At 27.4% G+C, this 18,824-nt stretch overlaps 1 protein-coding gene and 1 long non-coding RNA gene across 2 annotated transcripts; one reads left to right on the top strand and one right to left on the bottom strand.

Moving 5' to 3' along the window:
* Positions 1–18: 18 nt before the first annotated feature.
* LOC112751720 (F-box protein SKIP23) lies at positions 19–4,539 on the bottom strand. Its single transcript, XM_025800944.3, has 2 exons — positions 3,631–4,539; positions 19–1,391 (listed from the first exon to the last, which is right to left on the bottom strand). The coding sequence occupies exons 1-2, from the start codon at positions 4,034–4,036 to the stop codon at positions 178–180; spliced, it is 1,620 nt and encodes a 539-aa protein (XP_025656729.1). The 5' UTR covers positions 4,037–4,539; the 3' UTR covers positions 19–177.
* A 4,208-nt stretch (positions 4,540–8,747) lies between these two features.
* On the top strand, positions 8,748–11,693 carry LOC112751719 (uncharacterized). The gene is made up of 2 exons (XR_003176474.3): positions 8,748–9,462; positions 11,498–11,693. It is a non-coding gene; the product is annotated as an uncharacterized lncRNA (long non-coding RNA).
* The last annotated feature ends 7,131 nt before the right edge of the window (positions 11,694–18,824 follow it).

The raw sequence follows: 18,824 nt of genomic DNA, 5'->3' as shown, positions 1-18,824 counted from the left end.
GCTACATAAACATTAATGTATATAATTATATTTTATAAGTATTTATTACTTTAAATCAAAATCATAACAATAAAATGGTTTGAAGAACAAGTATTTAAAATAAATAGTAAATAATCTAAACAAAGACTTGGAAAAAGAATATATTAAAATCCAGGGATAAAAGCTGAGAGCTTTGAATTAGGGTAGCAACCAAAGGGGAGGACAAAAAAACTTCATATCTAACAATAGTCTATAAAAACGTCTGTTTTCCAAACTAAAGACGCCAAGATCTTGAGCAACAGCATAGTCAATTGATTTCTCTATCATGTTATCGGAGAAGAATATCTGATTTCCTGTCTTTGGATAAGATGCCGGTATTTGAACAGAAGAAGTAAATCCGATCATTAGTATGTAATCATCCAAATTATAAACTCTTGACCATTTTTTTCCATCTTTTTTCAGTTCATAGATGTCGAATTTGTAAGTTTCATCATAGCGTCTTCTATTCAAAGGAGTGCGAAAATGTCTTACCAACATTAATAAACTTCCATTGGCACATCCAATCAGATATTTAATCGTTAAAGTGCTTGTGTCAACTCGAGATGGAGGTCTGACTTCATGGATTCCTCCCTCAAGCCGCCCTGATTTTGTGTTTGTATCAAATTCATATAACTGGCCAGCATGGTTTACTGCATATATCTTCTCTCCAAAAAATATAACATCTTCAAACTCGGTATTTCTAGTTGGAAACTCTACCCATCTCATATCATTAGGCTTGTAAAAGGCTAATCGACGTTGAAATCCATATATGGCAGCCGCCATAAAATTATGATTGTTGCAGTCAGGAGGTGAATTTATAACAACCTTCAAAAGTTGAATTTTATGAGCCGAATCGCAATCAAAAGTTTCACTTCTGTCTTGAAAATCCAACAGAGTGTATTCGTCTCCATGATTATCAGGCTCGTACTTAATTACATTAGGAAAAGTTGAGATGTGAGGAAGACTAAACTCAACATTTGTAAATGGATTTAACAGTAGCACGGTACCTTCAGATAAGGATACCATAATTAACCATCCATGAGAAGAACCACGGATGACATAGTTCTGCATCTGCATGTTTGGCAGCATGACATGGTAGATTCCCCGCTCTTTAAGGCCGTGAGTATCAAGAATTTCTTGACCTGCAACAGGTAATTGCACGATCTCCTCGTCTTCATAAGAATTCTTCTCTGTTTCTTCAGGTATTAGCAGCCACGGAACATTGTTGGCATTGGGAATCTTTGGAAGTTTCAACCTCCATTCTTTGCAAACCAATCCAAGTTGGATATAATCATCGTATGAAAAAAACCGTGTTGAAATTTCTAGCAACAAATCTTCATCAATGTGTGCCCATCCATCAGTATCACCCATGTCTGAGGTACAAGCAATGATAAAAGATAAGAAAAAGACCACACAAAAATATAACAGAAACATAAAAAGATAGATAAAGAATTTTTTTAAACTTTTAAAAAAATTGTTCTTAGTAACTTAAGTTACTTACAAGTTTTTCGACATTCAAAGAATCTATTCTTAACAATCTAGATTAGAGGGATAAAAAGTCACAAAAAAAAAAAAATTAGAGGAATGGAAATTAAAAGGATACTAATATAATTACCTTAGTGTTAGATCTTTCAATCTTTTTCATAAGCAAATCACTCACCTCACTTAATCACACAATAAAAATGCGTATAAAGCAACTGACGAATTTTATTCACTAAATGGTCTCAAAATATTTAAATAGACCTCTAATAGACTAGCCTAAAAGATAAAATAAGATAATTTAATTTAAATCTTTTAAAGATAAGATAACTTAATTTAAATAAGATTTGATCATATTAGATTAGATCAAATTTGATTTAAATTTAAAATTATAAATATATAATAACTAATTTAAATCGGATTTGATCTTATTAGATTATATCAGATTTAATTTAAATTTAAAATTCTTAAAAATACTACTAAATAAACAAGAACTAAATCAAATTTTCTAACAAATCCTAACAACAAAACAAACTATAATATAAGCCTAATAATTTCGAAAATTAATATTAAATTTGTGTCTTTTACTAAACTTAAAAAATATTGCTAAGTCTCTTGCTGATTTAACTTAGTCCAATGATTAAATACTCGAAAATTCTGGGCACCAAAAACGGGCGTTTGGCGCCTAGGACGCATTAAACATTTTTTTTTCACTTTGTGAATAATAAAATAAAAAATGGGGCATAAAAAATAATTAAGAAAAGAGTATAATTTAATAAAATCACAGAGATAAAATAGAGTTAATTAAAATATTGAGGAACTAAGATAATTAACTAAATGTTGGTAAGTTACAATATAATTAGTTAAAACTTATTGATTAAATTAAAATATTAAAATTAAACGTAATATTTAAGTGTAATATTTAAAAAAAAGATATAAGAAGAATTTAAATAAAGATTGAGATAAGTAACGTACCCTTTAAGAGTATAACTGTATAAGGGTAATAATTATAATAAAAGACGTAAAAAAACCATTTAATAGCCTAATTTATTTATAAAATACTTAGAAAAAGGTTCGAGAAGATGTTTATAAATGTTTGTAGCATAGTTATCAGAACCGAATCGGTAATCAATCCGGTCATATGACTGGGTCACTGGATTACTGGTTCAACCGGTGGGTCACTAATTCACCCGGTTAACCCGGTCATAATTAAAAAATATAAAATTATATAAATAAAATTAAAATGATGTCATAAAACTTAAAATGCAAGTCTTTACAAACATTAATAATCTAATATCAAGTCTTAAACATAACTAATAATCTAAAAAAAAGATAATAAACTAGTTTTTAGTACAAAATATGTTCTCAATTTAAATAAGAGCAAGTGGAAGATAACACAATCATTAAATTAAGTCCAAGGGTGAGCTCAAAGTCGACATCAACATCTTCATAGGACAAATTTGGAGCTTGATCAACATTTTACTCATTTTGATTTGCATCCATACCTTCCATAGCATTATTATAAACTCTTTTAGTGGTAAGATCATGGGAAAGAGTTGCTAATGATGCTTGTTCTTGAGATGGTGGTGTTTCTGATGGTGTTTGAGATAAAGACATTTTTAAAATTCTAGCAAAAAAAAACTAAAAATAATTTCAGCAACAATAGATTTACTTAAGTCAGTTTTTAAACAACACAGCAACCACCACCATTCCCCCAAAGTTCACTGACTTTGTAATTCAACAAAGTGAACAAACAGCAACTCTAAAAAAATCTAGCAACAAACAACAACAGCTCTAAAAGACACAGCAACTCTACAACACAGCAACTCTAAAACACGGCAACCAGCAACAAACAACAACACCAAAAATTTAAATGCAACATCAACAGCCACTAAATTCAAGTTCAACAATAATTCTAACTAAAGTAATAACCACCAGATTCAATAACAACTCTAAAAAATCAAATACAATAGTAATAATCATCAGATTCAATAATAATACTAACTAAAATATGCTCAGCTTCAACAACTCTAAAATTCAACTACAACAGTCAACAATAACCACCAGGTTCAGTATTCAACAATTCTAGATTTCTGGTGAAAGACCAGGGTCAAAAACTTGAAGGGAGCTCACCTGGATAACTGGTTCCCAGACCGCGACCAAGAAGACGACCACCACCACCCGATTGACCCGAGGGAGCAGATGCAGAGATGCTGCTTGATTTCTGTCTTCTGTGAGCTTTCTGCCGCCAACGAAGTGAACGCAGGGCAGGATTACGGGACCGCGACGACGACGACGAGGTGAGAGACTGAAAGAGCGACGAGGTGAGGCCGTGACCGTGAGAGACGGAGAGTGACGAGGTGAGCGGAGAGGCGACGAAGTAACGAGGTGAGGGGAGAGACGTTGGAGTGACGAGGTGAGGGCGACTAGGTGAGGGTGAGAGACTGCCGAGTGCCGACAACGAAGGAGCAGAGAGATCGGAGACGAGCGCTGGAGGGTTCCACACTTCCACTGGAATCAGATTGATTTGATTTCTCATATTAGGGGAAATGGGGAGGGGGAATAGCCATTAGGGTTCGTCGAAAGGGGAGGGGGGGGGATCTAAAGCCAAACGACGCTGTTTCTTTTTTTTTTTTTTTTAAAGGAAAAGCACGACCCGGACCGGGTTGAATTAACCGGTTGGGTTACCAGTTTTAACGTAAACCCGTCGGGTCAAACTGGGTTTCGTCGGATTCCATGCATAACCGGTTCGACGAGTGGCTCGACTCGACTAGATGACCGGATGATCGGGTTTTTGATCGAACCGACCGAATCGAATCAGGTTTGATAACTATGGTTTGTAGTGCTAACAAAGACTAGGAATATTAAGTGAAAATATTAATACAAGAGAAAAAATAAATGATATTTATAAAGGCGGAATTATTAATCCTAAAGGGTTAAGAAAATGGAATTTGTAAGTTGAAGATCGCTTACAAAAAACAGTAATTGTTGTTTAGACTTTCAGGCTGAGATAATAATCGCGAGAGTACTTTGACTTATTTTAGAGAGCCACTGAAGACAAATAAAATGTTGTAATGTGAACAATTCTAAAAAGTCATATCCAAAATTTGTGTCGCATAATATTAAAAACGAGTAGATAACTGACATATAAACTCATGATCTGCAATAGGACAAAACCTACAATAGATAATTTTTTTTTTGTATCTTGTGTTGTTTTTTCAAAAAATAATAGATTTAATTTGAAATGAGATACTATAACAACTGAATTAACTAAAATTGGAAATTTTGGTTTGATATTTTTTTTTTCCAAATTCAATTTATTTGATGGTTAAGTTTTCAAGGCTTCGTCTAATATATAAATATCAATTTAATCATGTATCTGTTAAGATCAACCTTTGTTGAGTTTTTTTTTTTTAAGATTTAATTAGAACAAATGTTAAAGTTATTGGTCAAAAAATTTATTATAGAAAATTGTACAAAGTTTAATCTCTAGTGTCATTGTATACGTTTATTAGAATCTACTCATCTACTTAATCTATTAAAATTGGATTTTTCCCCACCTAATAAAGGTGACATGTCGATCTCTCATGACTCTGTTTTCCCTCCAAATTGAATGCACTTTTCTCTATTCTAAATTATTTTATAAAAAATATCTTTATTATAATTATATTATAATTAATATTTAATGAATAATATATAATTATACTAATTTAAGAATATATCTTTATTATAATTATATCAAATCAATATTTAATGCATTATTAAACTACTTATCAATTATTAATTAAAAATATTTTTAATCATTTTAATAATAATACTAATAATAATAATAATAATAGTAATAATAATAATATATGATAATAATATGATAATAGCACCGATCGTGGTAATCATGATAAGAATATTTGATTCTAATCATAAAATGATCAAATCTTATAATATTAATATCGCACATTGATTTTAAATATTTTTAATCATTTTAATTATATTAATTTTAAAAATATTGATATAATTCTAGTTCTTATTCATTATCTAATAATAATAATAATAATAATAATAATAATAATAATAATAATAATAATAATGATAACCCATATATAAAATCTTATATTATTATTTCAATTGAAATAATACTACACGGGTAATTATAATTTAAAATTGAAGTTATAATTTTAAATTATCCGTATATAAACTATTTTAATTAGCCGAATACTAAAAGTCTAAAACTGAGTTTTCTCCCGACTAATGGAAGTGAGGTGTCGATTCCTCGTGAATCTATTTTTCCGCCAAAATGAATGCACTATTTTCTCTTTTAAGTTTATTTTATAAAAATATCTTTATTGTAATTATACTATAATTAGCATTTAAGTAATAATGCATAATTATACTAATTTAGGAAAATATCTTTATTATAGTTATATAAAATCAATATTTAATACATTATTAAACTACTTATCAATTATCAATCGAAAACATTTTTAATTATTTTAATAATAATAATAATAATAATAATAACAATAATAATAATATAATAATAATTATATGATAATGGCGGCGGTTATTAATAACCAATTTATATTTCTCTGAATAAATTTATTTTAGAAAAATATCTTTATTATAATTATATTACAATATTACAATTAATATTTAATAAATAATATATAATTATACTAGTTTAAGAAATTATTTTTATTATCTATCTATTCTATCTATCTATCTATTTTATTATATAAAAATTGAGTTTTTGCACTTAATGATGGAATTGATGTGGCATGCTCATGAGGTGTTTCCTGGTTTATTTTATTTAATTGGTTAAAGCAAATCAATTATAATTAATTAATTATATCAATTAATTAATTTGATTAAACATTTAAATCTTACCATTTATTATAATTTATATGAATTGATTAATTATAATTAATTATATCAATTAATTAATTTGGTTAATTATATTAATTAGTTTAATTTTCTCAATACCATCTATTTATACAAGATCAAATATTTTTTACTCATTCATTCTCCTCTCTCTCTCTCTCTCTCTCTCTCTCTCTCTCTCTCTCTCTCTCTCTCTCTCTCTCTCTCTCTCTCTCTCTCTCTCTCTCTCTCTCTCTCTCTCTCTCTCTCTCTCTCTCTCTCTCTCTCTCTCTCTCTCTCTCTCTCTCTCTCTCTCTCTCTCTCTCAAGGTATTGATTAAACATTTAAATCTTACCATTTATTATAATTTATATGAATTGATTAATTATAATTAATTATATCAATTAATTAATTTGGTTAATTATATTAATTAGTTTAATTTTCTCAATACCATCTATTTATACAAGATCAAATATTTTTTACTCATTCATTCTCCTCTCTCTCTCTCTCTCTCTCTCTCTCTCTCTCTCTCTCTCTCTCTCTCTCTCTCTCTCTCTCTCTCTCTCTCTCTCTCTCTCAAGGTAAAATTTTTATCATTTATTTAATTTTTGTTTCTTTTATCTTTATTCATATATTTCATTTTTTTAATTTTTGTTTATTTTAATTGCTTATTATTAGGCGCATAATTTTTTTAGCTTTGTTTATTTTAATTGCTTATTATTAGGCACATAATTTTTTTCTTTTAGCTTCTGATTAACAAAAAAGATGTGTCATCTTTACGTTATTTTTAAATAATTTTACTATAATTTTGTTTTGAAAAATTCTATTTTATTCAATTCATATATATATATATATATATATATATATATATATATATATAACGCTTTTATTTATTCTCTTTATTTTTTTTTTGTGTATCTCTTTATTGCTCTTTATTTTAGTTATATTCATTGATTTCTCTGTATTGATACTCTTTTTATTTTAAATATCGTGACACTTTAGAGTATATGTTGTGACTCATGTGATATTCATTAATTTGGTGTATCTTTTTAGATGGTTTATGTTATAATGTGTTTAAGGAGTTGACTTAAAATTATAATATGATATATAAATTTATAATATGATTTATAGTATGCTAAAATATTAGGACATTATCATATAAATATTTTTTTATTTGTCCATTAGATTTAACTATATATAAGACCTTGAAAATTATGCAATTATGTAATTAGTTATTTTTTTATATATATCTATAGTATTGATTATTTACATTAGTGAGACTATTTTTATTATTAATATTTATAAATATGCTATTATTTGTATAATTGATTGAATCATCTTATTATTTGTTTAAATTTAATTCTATTAAATTAATTATTTAAGGTGTCATCGCTATTTCTACTTTTAAAGAATTTTTTTAATATTATTTAACAATTCTAATAACGTAATAACAATTAAAAAAGACAGAACAAAAAAATATTTAATGTGAAAATAAGACAAAAAGAATAAATTTATTTACTAATTTTTCAGGATATATATGTTTTTTTATAGATAATTATTGTCAGGCATGAAAAATTATTAAATTCTAACAATAATTTTTTATATATGTTTTTTTTGACAAAATTTTACTCATGATGGTAATGCTTCTAATGGTATAAATGCGAAAAATTATATTTTTAATTTTTGATATAATCAATATATTACTAATAATGAATAGTAATTAATCCCTCATATTTTTAACCAAAGCACGATAGTTTCTATTTATAGATATTAATGGATGATTGTTTCTTTAAAAATAAAATACATTATGATTTTAGGTTATTTTATAATTAACAATAATACTTGATTATTTCTTTAAAAATAAACTGCATTATGATTTTAGGTTATTTCACAATAATAATTAATGTTCATAATATTGAATTACTCTAAAATTTTTATTTTCTATCGTTAGTAGTTAATCCAAATTAAAAAGATTATGTTGAATTGTTGAATAGTCAAAGTATAACCGGAGTTAATTTAGTTTATTTGTTTATTAATATAATTGATTGAAAGCATAAATGATAAATAAGACAAGCAAATAATTAGAAAAATAGAATGTTAGTAATAACTTAAAATAGATAACAAAATAAGTTATAGGGTATTACTTTATTTAAATTATTAATAATTAAAAGAATAAAAGATCAGTAATTATTTTTAAAAATAACATTAAATTTAGTTTTATAGTACTAATTTATTTGAGTTGTTGATAAAATTTTATAATTTTCAGATTTATATCTACTCAATTTATATATTTTATTTTATTCTATTTTAACAAAAAATTGAGACGTGCATTTTTAATTATTTATTTAGAAAGTATAGCGAAATGAGTTATATCAATTAAAATTAATTATCGATTAATTCCTTTTTTCTTTTATCCCACCCACACCCACGCAGAAAGAAAGGAAGAAATCAGAAGGAAGAAACGAGGAGGGATTGAGAGTGAGGAACCAGAGCCGCGGGAAGAGAGGGGAGGAGAGGAAGGGTGACGCCGGAGGAGAGAGCGAGTTCGCGGAGGAGAGCCAGAGGAAAGGCGCGCCGTTGCTGTGCGAAGACCATCGTCACTATCGAGCTCGCCATTCCATCGTGGAGCCGTGACGCTGTCGCATCGCCATCGTGCTTTCTCGCCGCCGCTGCCGTCGATGGAACCATTATCGTCGGAGGAGCCATTGCTGGGAGAAGCCCTAGCCATCACCGTCGCGGATGAACAGGGGAGAAAGAGAAGGAGTGACGTGACGGGAGAGAAGGGGGACCTCCGCCACTGCAACGGCTGCTGGCGAGTTGCACGCCACCATGGAGTCACCATTCTTGTCACCGTTTAGCTGCTGCCACTATTTCTCGATTTGACGAACATGCTCCTTGTTCTAATTCCACTTTTTTCGATTTCCGAAACCTTCATTGCTAATGCATCTCCGGGACAATCATAGTTGGTGCGGTTGTCGCTGTTGCTGCCTTGAAGGAGTTGAGGCTACTGCCGCTGCTCTGGCTGCATTAAGGGTTGCTGCCGCTGTTGAAAATTAAGGGATAAAGAAAGGGGATTATCGCGGTTAGTTCCTACGGGTTCGACAAATCAAGGTAGGGGGCTTGTTTTAAAAATAAAGGTTTTAAAGTATGAACGCCAATAACATTAAATGAGTAATTGCAAATAGTTTATGGCTTCTTTGTGTGAATAATTGTTGGAATTGAGTTGAATCATAGCTGTGATTGGTGATTGGTTCAATGATTTCATGTAGTAATTATTGATGATGTTGTGTGTTTTGAAGTGATACATGATGTTAGTACTTGTTGATGATGATTTTGAGTATGGAATATTGAGATGGCTGCTGGAAATTTATTTGATGAATCATAACTTGAGATATATTGTGATAGATGAGATGCTAAAGAATGGATGCTCTGATAATATGATCACGTTGCACCTATAATGTGAAGTGGTGATATATTGAATTAAGCATTCTTGGGCAAATTTTGTTAGTTTAAAGAAAGTTAGAATTATGGTTTTAGAGGAATTTTAGGCTTGAATATAAAATATGGTATGAAGGGTTGTTAAAATTACTTAATGCAGAATTTTCTGCATAATTGGCAGCAGCTTAAAATAAAAACTGGGAGCGATCTAGACATAATTCTTTATCCAAATTATTTTTCTGTCAAACTTCAAGAAGTCAAGATTTCTCCATAAAAATTTCAGGGAATTTGGCCAAGTGGTTTGGAAGATATGAATTTTTGAAGTTTAGTGGTTGCTGCAGAATTTTCTGGTTTTCTGGTTTTGCAGTACCAACTTTCAGACGCTATAACTTTTGATTATTTGGAATTTTGAGTTGCTTTCAAAAGGGTTTTAAAGATATATCAGTCTATTTTAAGTGAGTATAAATTTCACATTCATTTCTATTTTGTAAAGTTAGTTATGTCTCTTGGAAGTTGGGCTGTTTGCAGGAAATTCAGAACTAATTTAAAGAAATAGGGCAGCACTTCCAACTGACTTTTAATTAACCAAACGAGATGCTATGGATCTGAAATTTATTTGTCCTAAAACTTATGAGTGTTAAGTATATCCTCACCAAAATTTAGAAGTAATGGATTAGAATTGAATTTATTACAGATTTATTAAAAACAGAACTGCTTGCTGTATTTTTTTCTAAATTCCCTTTAGTGCAGCAACAGATTTTATTAAGTTAGCTATCTAATTCAATTCTAATTCAAACGTGGTGAAACTTGGCTTAGACCTAAAGGATATGTCCAAATTTAGCAGAATGTATGAACCTAGTTAAACAAAAGTGTGTAAGTTATCCCTAGGAAACGTTTAAAGTTAAATGGTGATGCGGAGGTACGCCTAGTTTTATGGTGATGTGGAGGTACTTTTAGCTACTTGGTGATGTGGAGGTGTGTTTAGTTGTAAGACGATGCGGAGGCATAATGGAAAGGAAAGAAAGTAAGAAATAAAGGATGGAAAAGATACTTAAAGGGAAAGAAAAAGAATGAGGAACAAGGAATGAAATAAAAGTTGAGAATTATATTGATTGGGCTTTTGTGCCAAACTGCTAATGCAAAAGGGCCCGCCTAACTGATAGCTTGAGATTGCTAATGCGGGAATATTCGCCTAATTGATAGCATTGTTCCTTACTGTGATACACATTGAACTGTTATTATAATGAGGCCTAATTGACACAGTAAAGAGACCATATTCGGGGTTCACTCTGAGTAACGTCGGGTTGCGGGTAGACAACCGACGCATGAGCTCATGGCCTGCGCTAGGAACAGGCATGCATCATCTTGTTTGCGCATTTACATTTGATTGCGTTTGCTTTATTGTTCATTTGTGATTGAACTGTTGTTTTGGTGATTTGCTTGTGTGCTTGATGAATATTTTACTTGTGTTGTAGTCTTAATAATGTATTTAGGAATGTTGTTTATGGATAAGGAACTGTTAATGTGACTGGATTTTTGTGTAAGTAACGTGATTTAAAGAAAGGAATTTAAAACTGTTTTAAGTGAAATTGTTTTTGTGATATGAACTAGCTATTTGTATTTACTCTGTTTATTGCGGCATTCACGTTCCCTACTGAGAACGTGTGGCTTTGTTCTCACCCCAAAGTTTTTAAAAAAATATTTTCAGAGGTACGGACAGGATGGCTAATTGAAAAGCTACGGACGAATAGAAGGCTTGTTTGGCTAGTTGCTTTTGGGTTTATTTCCCTCGCCCTTGATGTTGTAAAGTGTTGTATTTTTACAGAGGGGTAGGTTTGTATTTAAGTCTTGTATGAATAATTATTATGTATTAATATTAATTATGTGAGTATATGTTTATCTGACATAGTTGAGCTGAAGTATATACAATTTAAAAGGAATTTCGTTTTTCTTAAAATCTATCGATCAGTTAACGTGTAGAGGCTCAATATTAAATAGCTAATAAAAGGAAACTAGAGTCGTAACGCCTTACCCTTAGTACGATCATGACGTGCTAGAAGTTAAGGTGTTACATTAATCATAATTTTAAATATTTAATTTAATTAGAATTAATATCAAATTATTTTAAATTTTGTTTGTTTCATTAAACCAAATTCATTATAAGTTTATAACTAATTATTTGTAATTTTTTATTTTTGTTTTTTTATCTTAATTTTCCTAATATTTTTATATGATTTTGTTTTATATTATTTTTTATTTTTTTTGATTAAGAATTCTTAAGGGTATTATTATTTTATTTAAAGATAATTTAAATTTTTGTAATATTTTTATAAAAGTTGATTAATAGGTTCTTCTTTAAAATGTTTTTTTTTTAAATTTTTTTAAATAAGATCGTATTTTGATTTTTCTCTTTCATCCTTTGTATTAATTAATTATATTAATCTTCTATTACAATACATTTTTTATCTACTCCACACATTATTTTTTCTATCTTATTTTACTTTTTTTTTACTTTATTTTTAATTATTTATTTTACTTTTACTTTTCATATATAGATTTATTATAATTCATCACAGATTCTTTTTGAATTAAAGTGACTTTTTAGGTTATATTTTACCATTGATGCTTTTATTTTGTTTAGTGTATTTTTTTAATCTGTGTTTAATATAATAATCTGTAAATATTTATTTTATTATATAAAAATTAAATTTTTACATTTAATGATAAAATTGTCGTGGCATGTTTCTGATGGTATTTTTTGATTTATTTCTTTTAACTCATTAAATTTAATTTATTATAATAAATTAATTATATCAACTAATTGATTTAGTTAATTATTTAAATATCATACAATTTATTATAATTTCTATCAATCAATTAATTATAATTCAAATTGAATGATTATTTTGTTACGAAATTATTATTTTCTAGTCTATTTATGGATAATATATATATTAATTATAATCGCAAATTAAGCTATTTTACATTAAATGATTTATATAATGGTCATCTCATTTATTATCATAACTGCTGAATTAAATAAGTCATTATTACTTTAGATTTAGAATTAAATGAGATTAAAACCAGAGATACTATTTTATTTTACCTTTAGGGTTTAATGGGTGTCATACTCAGATATAAATAGTGATGACTTCTGAATTTTGACCTCCAACACATCAAAGCCACAACTGTAACTCTTTTTCCATAAAAGAAATTGCGATTCAACTATATCAGGGATACAGAAGGTTTTCAAAGAACAAGGGAATGGTTTGACTTTGTACGAATTCTAAATGTTCGAACTTACGATGTTGTTTCAGTTGGTTGTCGTTACGAGAATGACTCTAATCTATACGTGTCTAAGGACTAGAATAGATTAAATATTATTTAAGTAATTTGTTTCTAATATTGGTATTTGATTAAATTAGTTTTAGAAAATTTTAAATTGTTGACTCAATTTATACATTAGGACTATTCTTTTTGAATATATTATTTTTATATTTTTTAATATACATTTTTTCTAATTTTTAAGTTTATTTTCTTTCTTGGATATATGTATCACCTTTTTTTTATTTAGTAATGTAATTATTATGAAAAATATATTTAAAAAAAGAAATATTAAAACATCACTATTTAAAAAAGGGGAAAGATATGTGAAAAAAAGAAAAATTAAAAATTAAAACATCACTATTAGAAAAAAAATTGTTAATATGCGTATGAATGGGGCCGGAATTGAGGAATATATATGGATATAAAAAATAAAAAAATTATTGCACGATTGTAGAATAAAAAATAATCATATATATATAACGAAATAATTATAACAAAAAATAATTAATATATATGATTTAAATATTTTTAATAATTGGTAACAGAGTTTAATAAAATATAATTCATATATTTTTTATTTATGTATATGTATATACTTATTTATGTGTATATATATTAAGAAAAACTACCATAATATATATATAGAGAGAGAGAATTATTTAACAAAATTAATATATACGTATATATAAATAAAAAAATTATTATAATTTCTGAAAATTACACATGAACTCTTTTTTTTCTCAAATAAATTTATTCTAATTATATTACAATTAGCTCATGAATATTGCATGATTATATCAATTTAAAAAAATATTTTCATTATAATTATATCAAATCAATATTCAATGCGTTATTAAACTACTTATCAATAATCGATATTTTTAATCATTCTAATTATATCAATTAATATAATTCTAATTCTCATTCAAGTGCAATAATTTTATTAGGAGATAGTTGATACACACGTTAATAGTGACCCATTTAATTTGATATCAATCAGTGGATAATAATAATAATAATAATAATATTAATAATAATAATAATAATAAGGTCTACACGGTACATGCATTATATTTTAAAAAAATAGAATATATTTCTAAAAAATTAGGGTATCAATAATCAATTGTAATTAATATCAATATCAATATCAATAATTAATTCTTATAATTATTTTTATATTACTAAAAGCTACATATAGTATTTTTTGTAGAATAAAAAATATTGTGATTCATAATATTTTCGTAAATTTATATCGTATAGACACAAGATTAATCAGATAACAAAATTGAATTTTAATTAATATTTTTTTATTTTCTGCTCATATTTTTCATTAATTATTTTACTTTTTATATTTACAGTAAATATTGAATGAAAAAAAATTGAATGTTATCTATTTTATTTATTTAGAGTCATAATTGAATTTGATATAATTATAGCAAGTATCTAGAATTAATAATAATATGATACTATAATTTTAAGTTGTATAATATAATAAAAAAAAATTAACAATTTATGTATGCTTCCTATATAGTAATAATATTATATATATTTATATATCTCCTCTTTTAACTCTTTCCTAAAATTATTGGCATATAATTAATGTCGATAACATATATATTAAGTAAGTATTTCTATTGAATTAATCATAAAGATTAATAAAATATAATGGCATAAATTTTACCTAATTGTGGTAACTAGCAAGTATTTCCATTGAAAATATTTGCTAATTATTACCGTGTATAATTAGTGTGTATATATATATATATATATATATATATATATATATATATATATAAGGATTAATAGTGAATTGGTACAATTATTTATCATCTAGAAAATTCCTACTTCAGACATATATATTCTTCTATTTATTATTTTTCATACCTAAAGGCTATTAACTACGATTCTATCAACAATATTACCTATGATAGATTATGTAATGAAAAAGTTTGAAAAATAAAGGCAATAATTATAAGATTATGGAAAGTCCCATCCAAATTTGACAGGAACAAGATAACTTAGATAGAAATGATTCTTATGGATGATAAGGTAAGTTGATTATTTTCCATGATAAGTAAACCCTTGCATGAATCAAATACAGTGCGATTTTATAGATTTATAAGTGCTAATGGAGATTAAAAAAAATAATGCATAATATATTATTTTTTTATTAATCAAATTATTATAATTTAAATTAATTTTTAAAAAATAATTTAAAATTATAATTTTAATTTTATCACGTGCATGGCACGGGTAATTACACTTGTATAATACTTATAAAAGAGTGAAACTTTCTATTAATAATAATTTTAATTTATGTTCTAAAAACATTAAACTCGTTTTTTATATAAATTTAAATAATTAATTACAATAAACACTTCATAGATTTAATGTTCTATATATTCTCTCTCTAATATTTAAAATACAAATTCAAACATTTTAAAAATTAGTTAATTTAAATTAAATTCAAAAAATAAAATTATCTCTTTCCAACATTTAAAACACAAATTAAAAATATTCTAAAAACAGTTAATTTAAGTTAACTTAAAAAAAATTATAATTTAATCAAATCTAAAATCACAAAACAAATTAGAATAAATCTAAAAAAATTTGAAAATTAACACATGACAACTATAATTATATTGAACCCTAACTGCTAGATAATAATAATTTTGTGATAAATTGGGATGAATTTCATGTGTTTAAAAATATTTTGTGTTATTATATTATTTCGAATGTGTCGTCATGTAGTTTGGTGTGCTATTTTTAAATATTTTTCACAATTATCATTTATATGAATAAAAGCAAAAACTTTTTTATAGGTCTAAGTAATATACAATGTGCCAAATTTATAACATTATGTTAAGAAAAATATAACTAAGGAATTGAATAAATTTTAGAGGAATTTTTTTGAATAGCATAAAAGAATTATTTCCTAAATAAAAAATAACATTATTTATCATTATTTTTTTAGTAATGTCTAATTTTTCGAATGAGTAGCGGTGGCAAACGAGTTGCAGTCCACAGAGTCTATCTATTTAATACATCAAAGCCCACAGAGCCTATCTACTTAATTCATCAAAATAAATATATCATACTAGAACTTTTTTATCACCGAAATCCTAAACCCTAATTAGGGATGTCAATGGGGTGGGGCGGGGGATGCCTCCCTGTTTCCCGTCCCCGCCTTCAAATCTTGTCCTCGTCCCCGCTTCATTTTCTGTTGTGGGAGGATAATTGCCCCCATCTCCATTCCCCACGTTTTTCGTGTTTTTTGCGGGTTCCATTCCCCATCTGTTTATATTAAACATTTATATGAAAATTATCATAAAAAATTTAAAAAAAAAACATAAAAAAATCACAAAATGAAAATTACAACACAAAATCAAATTTAACATAGTCCACAAAATAAAAATTACAACACAAAATCCAAGATTACAACTTACAAGTAAAGAAATATAAAATCAAGTTATCATAGTCCATAAAATGAAATTTTAAAATACAACTTTCATTGTTTAAAAAAGCCATAAAATAAAGTCTTCAGCTTCCAACAAACAACTCCATGTTCTCTGTTAAAATACAACACAAACATAAATATGTTAACATACATTATAAACAAGAATACCATATATTTAATAAGAATTTGACATAATAAAAAATAATTACCTAAACTCTTAAATCTCTATATCCATCATATAGTCCCAAGGAATTGGAATTTTCGACCCTGATTTACCTATATTATATCAACCAACAATTTATGAGAGTTAAATTTAACATGAAATTGAACTTTAATAGGAAATAAAATTTGAGTTATTAGTACTTTTACCTGAAGAGTGTATACAATGCTGAGTGCAAATTAACGCCTCAACAAGTTCACAATCCAATTTATTGCGATGTGAATGTATAACTCGACCACCGGTGCTAAAAGCAGACTCTGAGGCAACAGTAGAAATGGGAATAGCTAAAAAATCTCTTACAATCTTTTGTAAAGTTGGATATTTCACTCCAATATTTTTTCAGTAGCCCAAAATGACAAATTTTTTCAAATTTGTTTTATCTACCATAACACTCTCTTCCAAATAGAAATCCAACTTAGTTTTCGCATCACAGTCTTCAGATGTATCTTTCACAAATTGCAAGTTCCAATCATCATCGATAAAGTGAGCTGTAATCGCCATATAGCCTTTGTTTTGACAATCAGCACTCCACATATCAGTAGTTATAGCAATGCGGCTTGAATTTTTTCCCAACAATTTTAGAAGCTTTGCCTTTTCAGCTTCATACATCTTCTCAACATCACTTCTCAGTGTATTTCTTGTATAAAATTTGAACAAAGGTTGAGTTTCAGCCATAAACTCATGAAAACCCTGCTGCTCAACAAACGACATAGGGTGTTCGTCCCAATAACCCATCTTGTTAGTGCTCGTCGTGCTCCCTCTTGACTAAATGTGAAATTTCCAACCAAAAGTGAATCCGTTGGCCTTTCCGTTCCTGTCGAACCTGATGATTGCTGCATTGTTTTCAATATTGATTGCTTTGGTCCCCTAACAGTATGAATCGGGCAGATTCTAATGTGATCATACAAGTGCTTAGTTCCTTGCTTCGTATCACCTCCAATCTTTCTTTCGCAATATTTACATATTGCCTTCCACTTTTCATCTATTTGCTCCCTCCTAAAATATTTCCAAGCCTTAGACGTTAATCCTTTTTTGTTAGGACTATTTTGCACACTTTGGGCTAACTTCTTGCCCTCCCTCTTGTGTCTCTTCTTGTCCTTCCTCTTGTGTAACTTGGACATGTGCTTCAATTGCTTAACCCTCAGCATCTTGAGTTGGTTCTATCTCATTATTATTTTCAATAGGAGTCGAGCTTAAACTATCCATCCTATACAATAAGATTTAATACAGAAACACTAAATTAAAATTCAATATATAAACACAAAATCACAGATTATTAAGTGCCATTTTCGTTAACTTCTTCTCACAAGGAAACAAATTATTAAGTGCCTTTTTCGTTATTGTACTTTCCTAATTCAATATAATTAATCCCATACAGCATACTACTAATTCAATATAATTAATCCCATACAGCATACTACTAATTTGTGGCTCAGAAAAAAAACTTCAGGAAAATAGTATGATCTTTAATGATTTCTATAACATAGAAAAATGTCAAACATGTGATGTTATGGATTACATACATATGCAGTAATAGTTTATAGAGCTTGTGTTTTAATCATTTTGTGAAGTCAAATTGTTTATTTTACATCCCTTAGGTAATCAATATTCTAAGGATCTTACTTAGTATTTTTTGTTTTTCTAGAATATCTAACTATTATAATCACACAATTAAGATTTTTTAGAATGATGAAATTTTCTAGAAGTGAATCTGATTCTGGCCAATAGCTCTAAATCACAAGATATTCCAGTTTATTAAAGTGGAGGACAGGGAGCACAATAAGAATGTGAATCATCTTTATGTTTAGTCGATTCATGCATCACCGTTTTGGGTTATAATTCAATATATAAATGGTGCAGCGAATTAGAATTTTTCATTCTACAAAAAATAAATTATTAATACAGAAGCATAAACTCATAAACAGCTAATAAACTCAGAATTCAGAATTCATGGAAAATAAAAATAAAATTAAAGTATGAAAAAAATAAAAAAATAGCGACCAATTATCAGAAATTCATAGAACAAAACAT

The sequence above is a fragment of the Arachis hypogaea genome, chromosome 15 (assembly GCF_003086295.3).
Source record: "Arachis hypogaea cultivar Tifrunner chromosome 15, arahy.Tifrunner.gnm2.J5K5, whole genome shotgun sequence".
Lineage (NCBI taxonomy): Eukaryota > Viridiplantae > Streptophyta > Magnoliopsida > Fabales > Fabaceae > Arachis > Arachis hypogaea.
The sequence above is the reverse complement of the archived record's forward strand: the minus strand, read 5'-3'. Positions and strand labels throughout refer to the sequence as shown.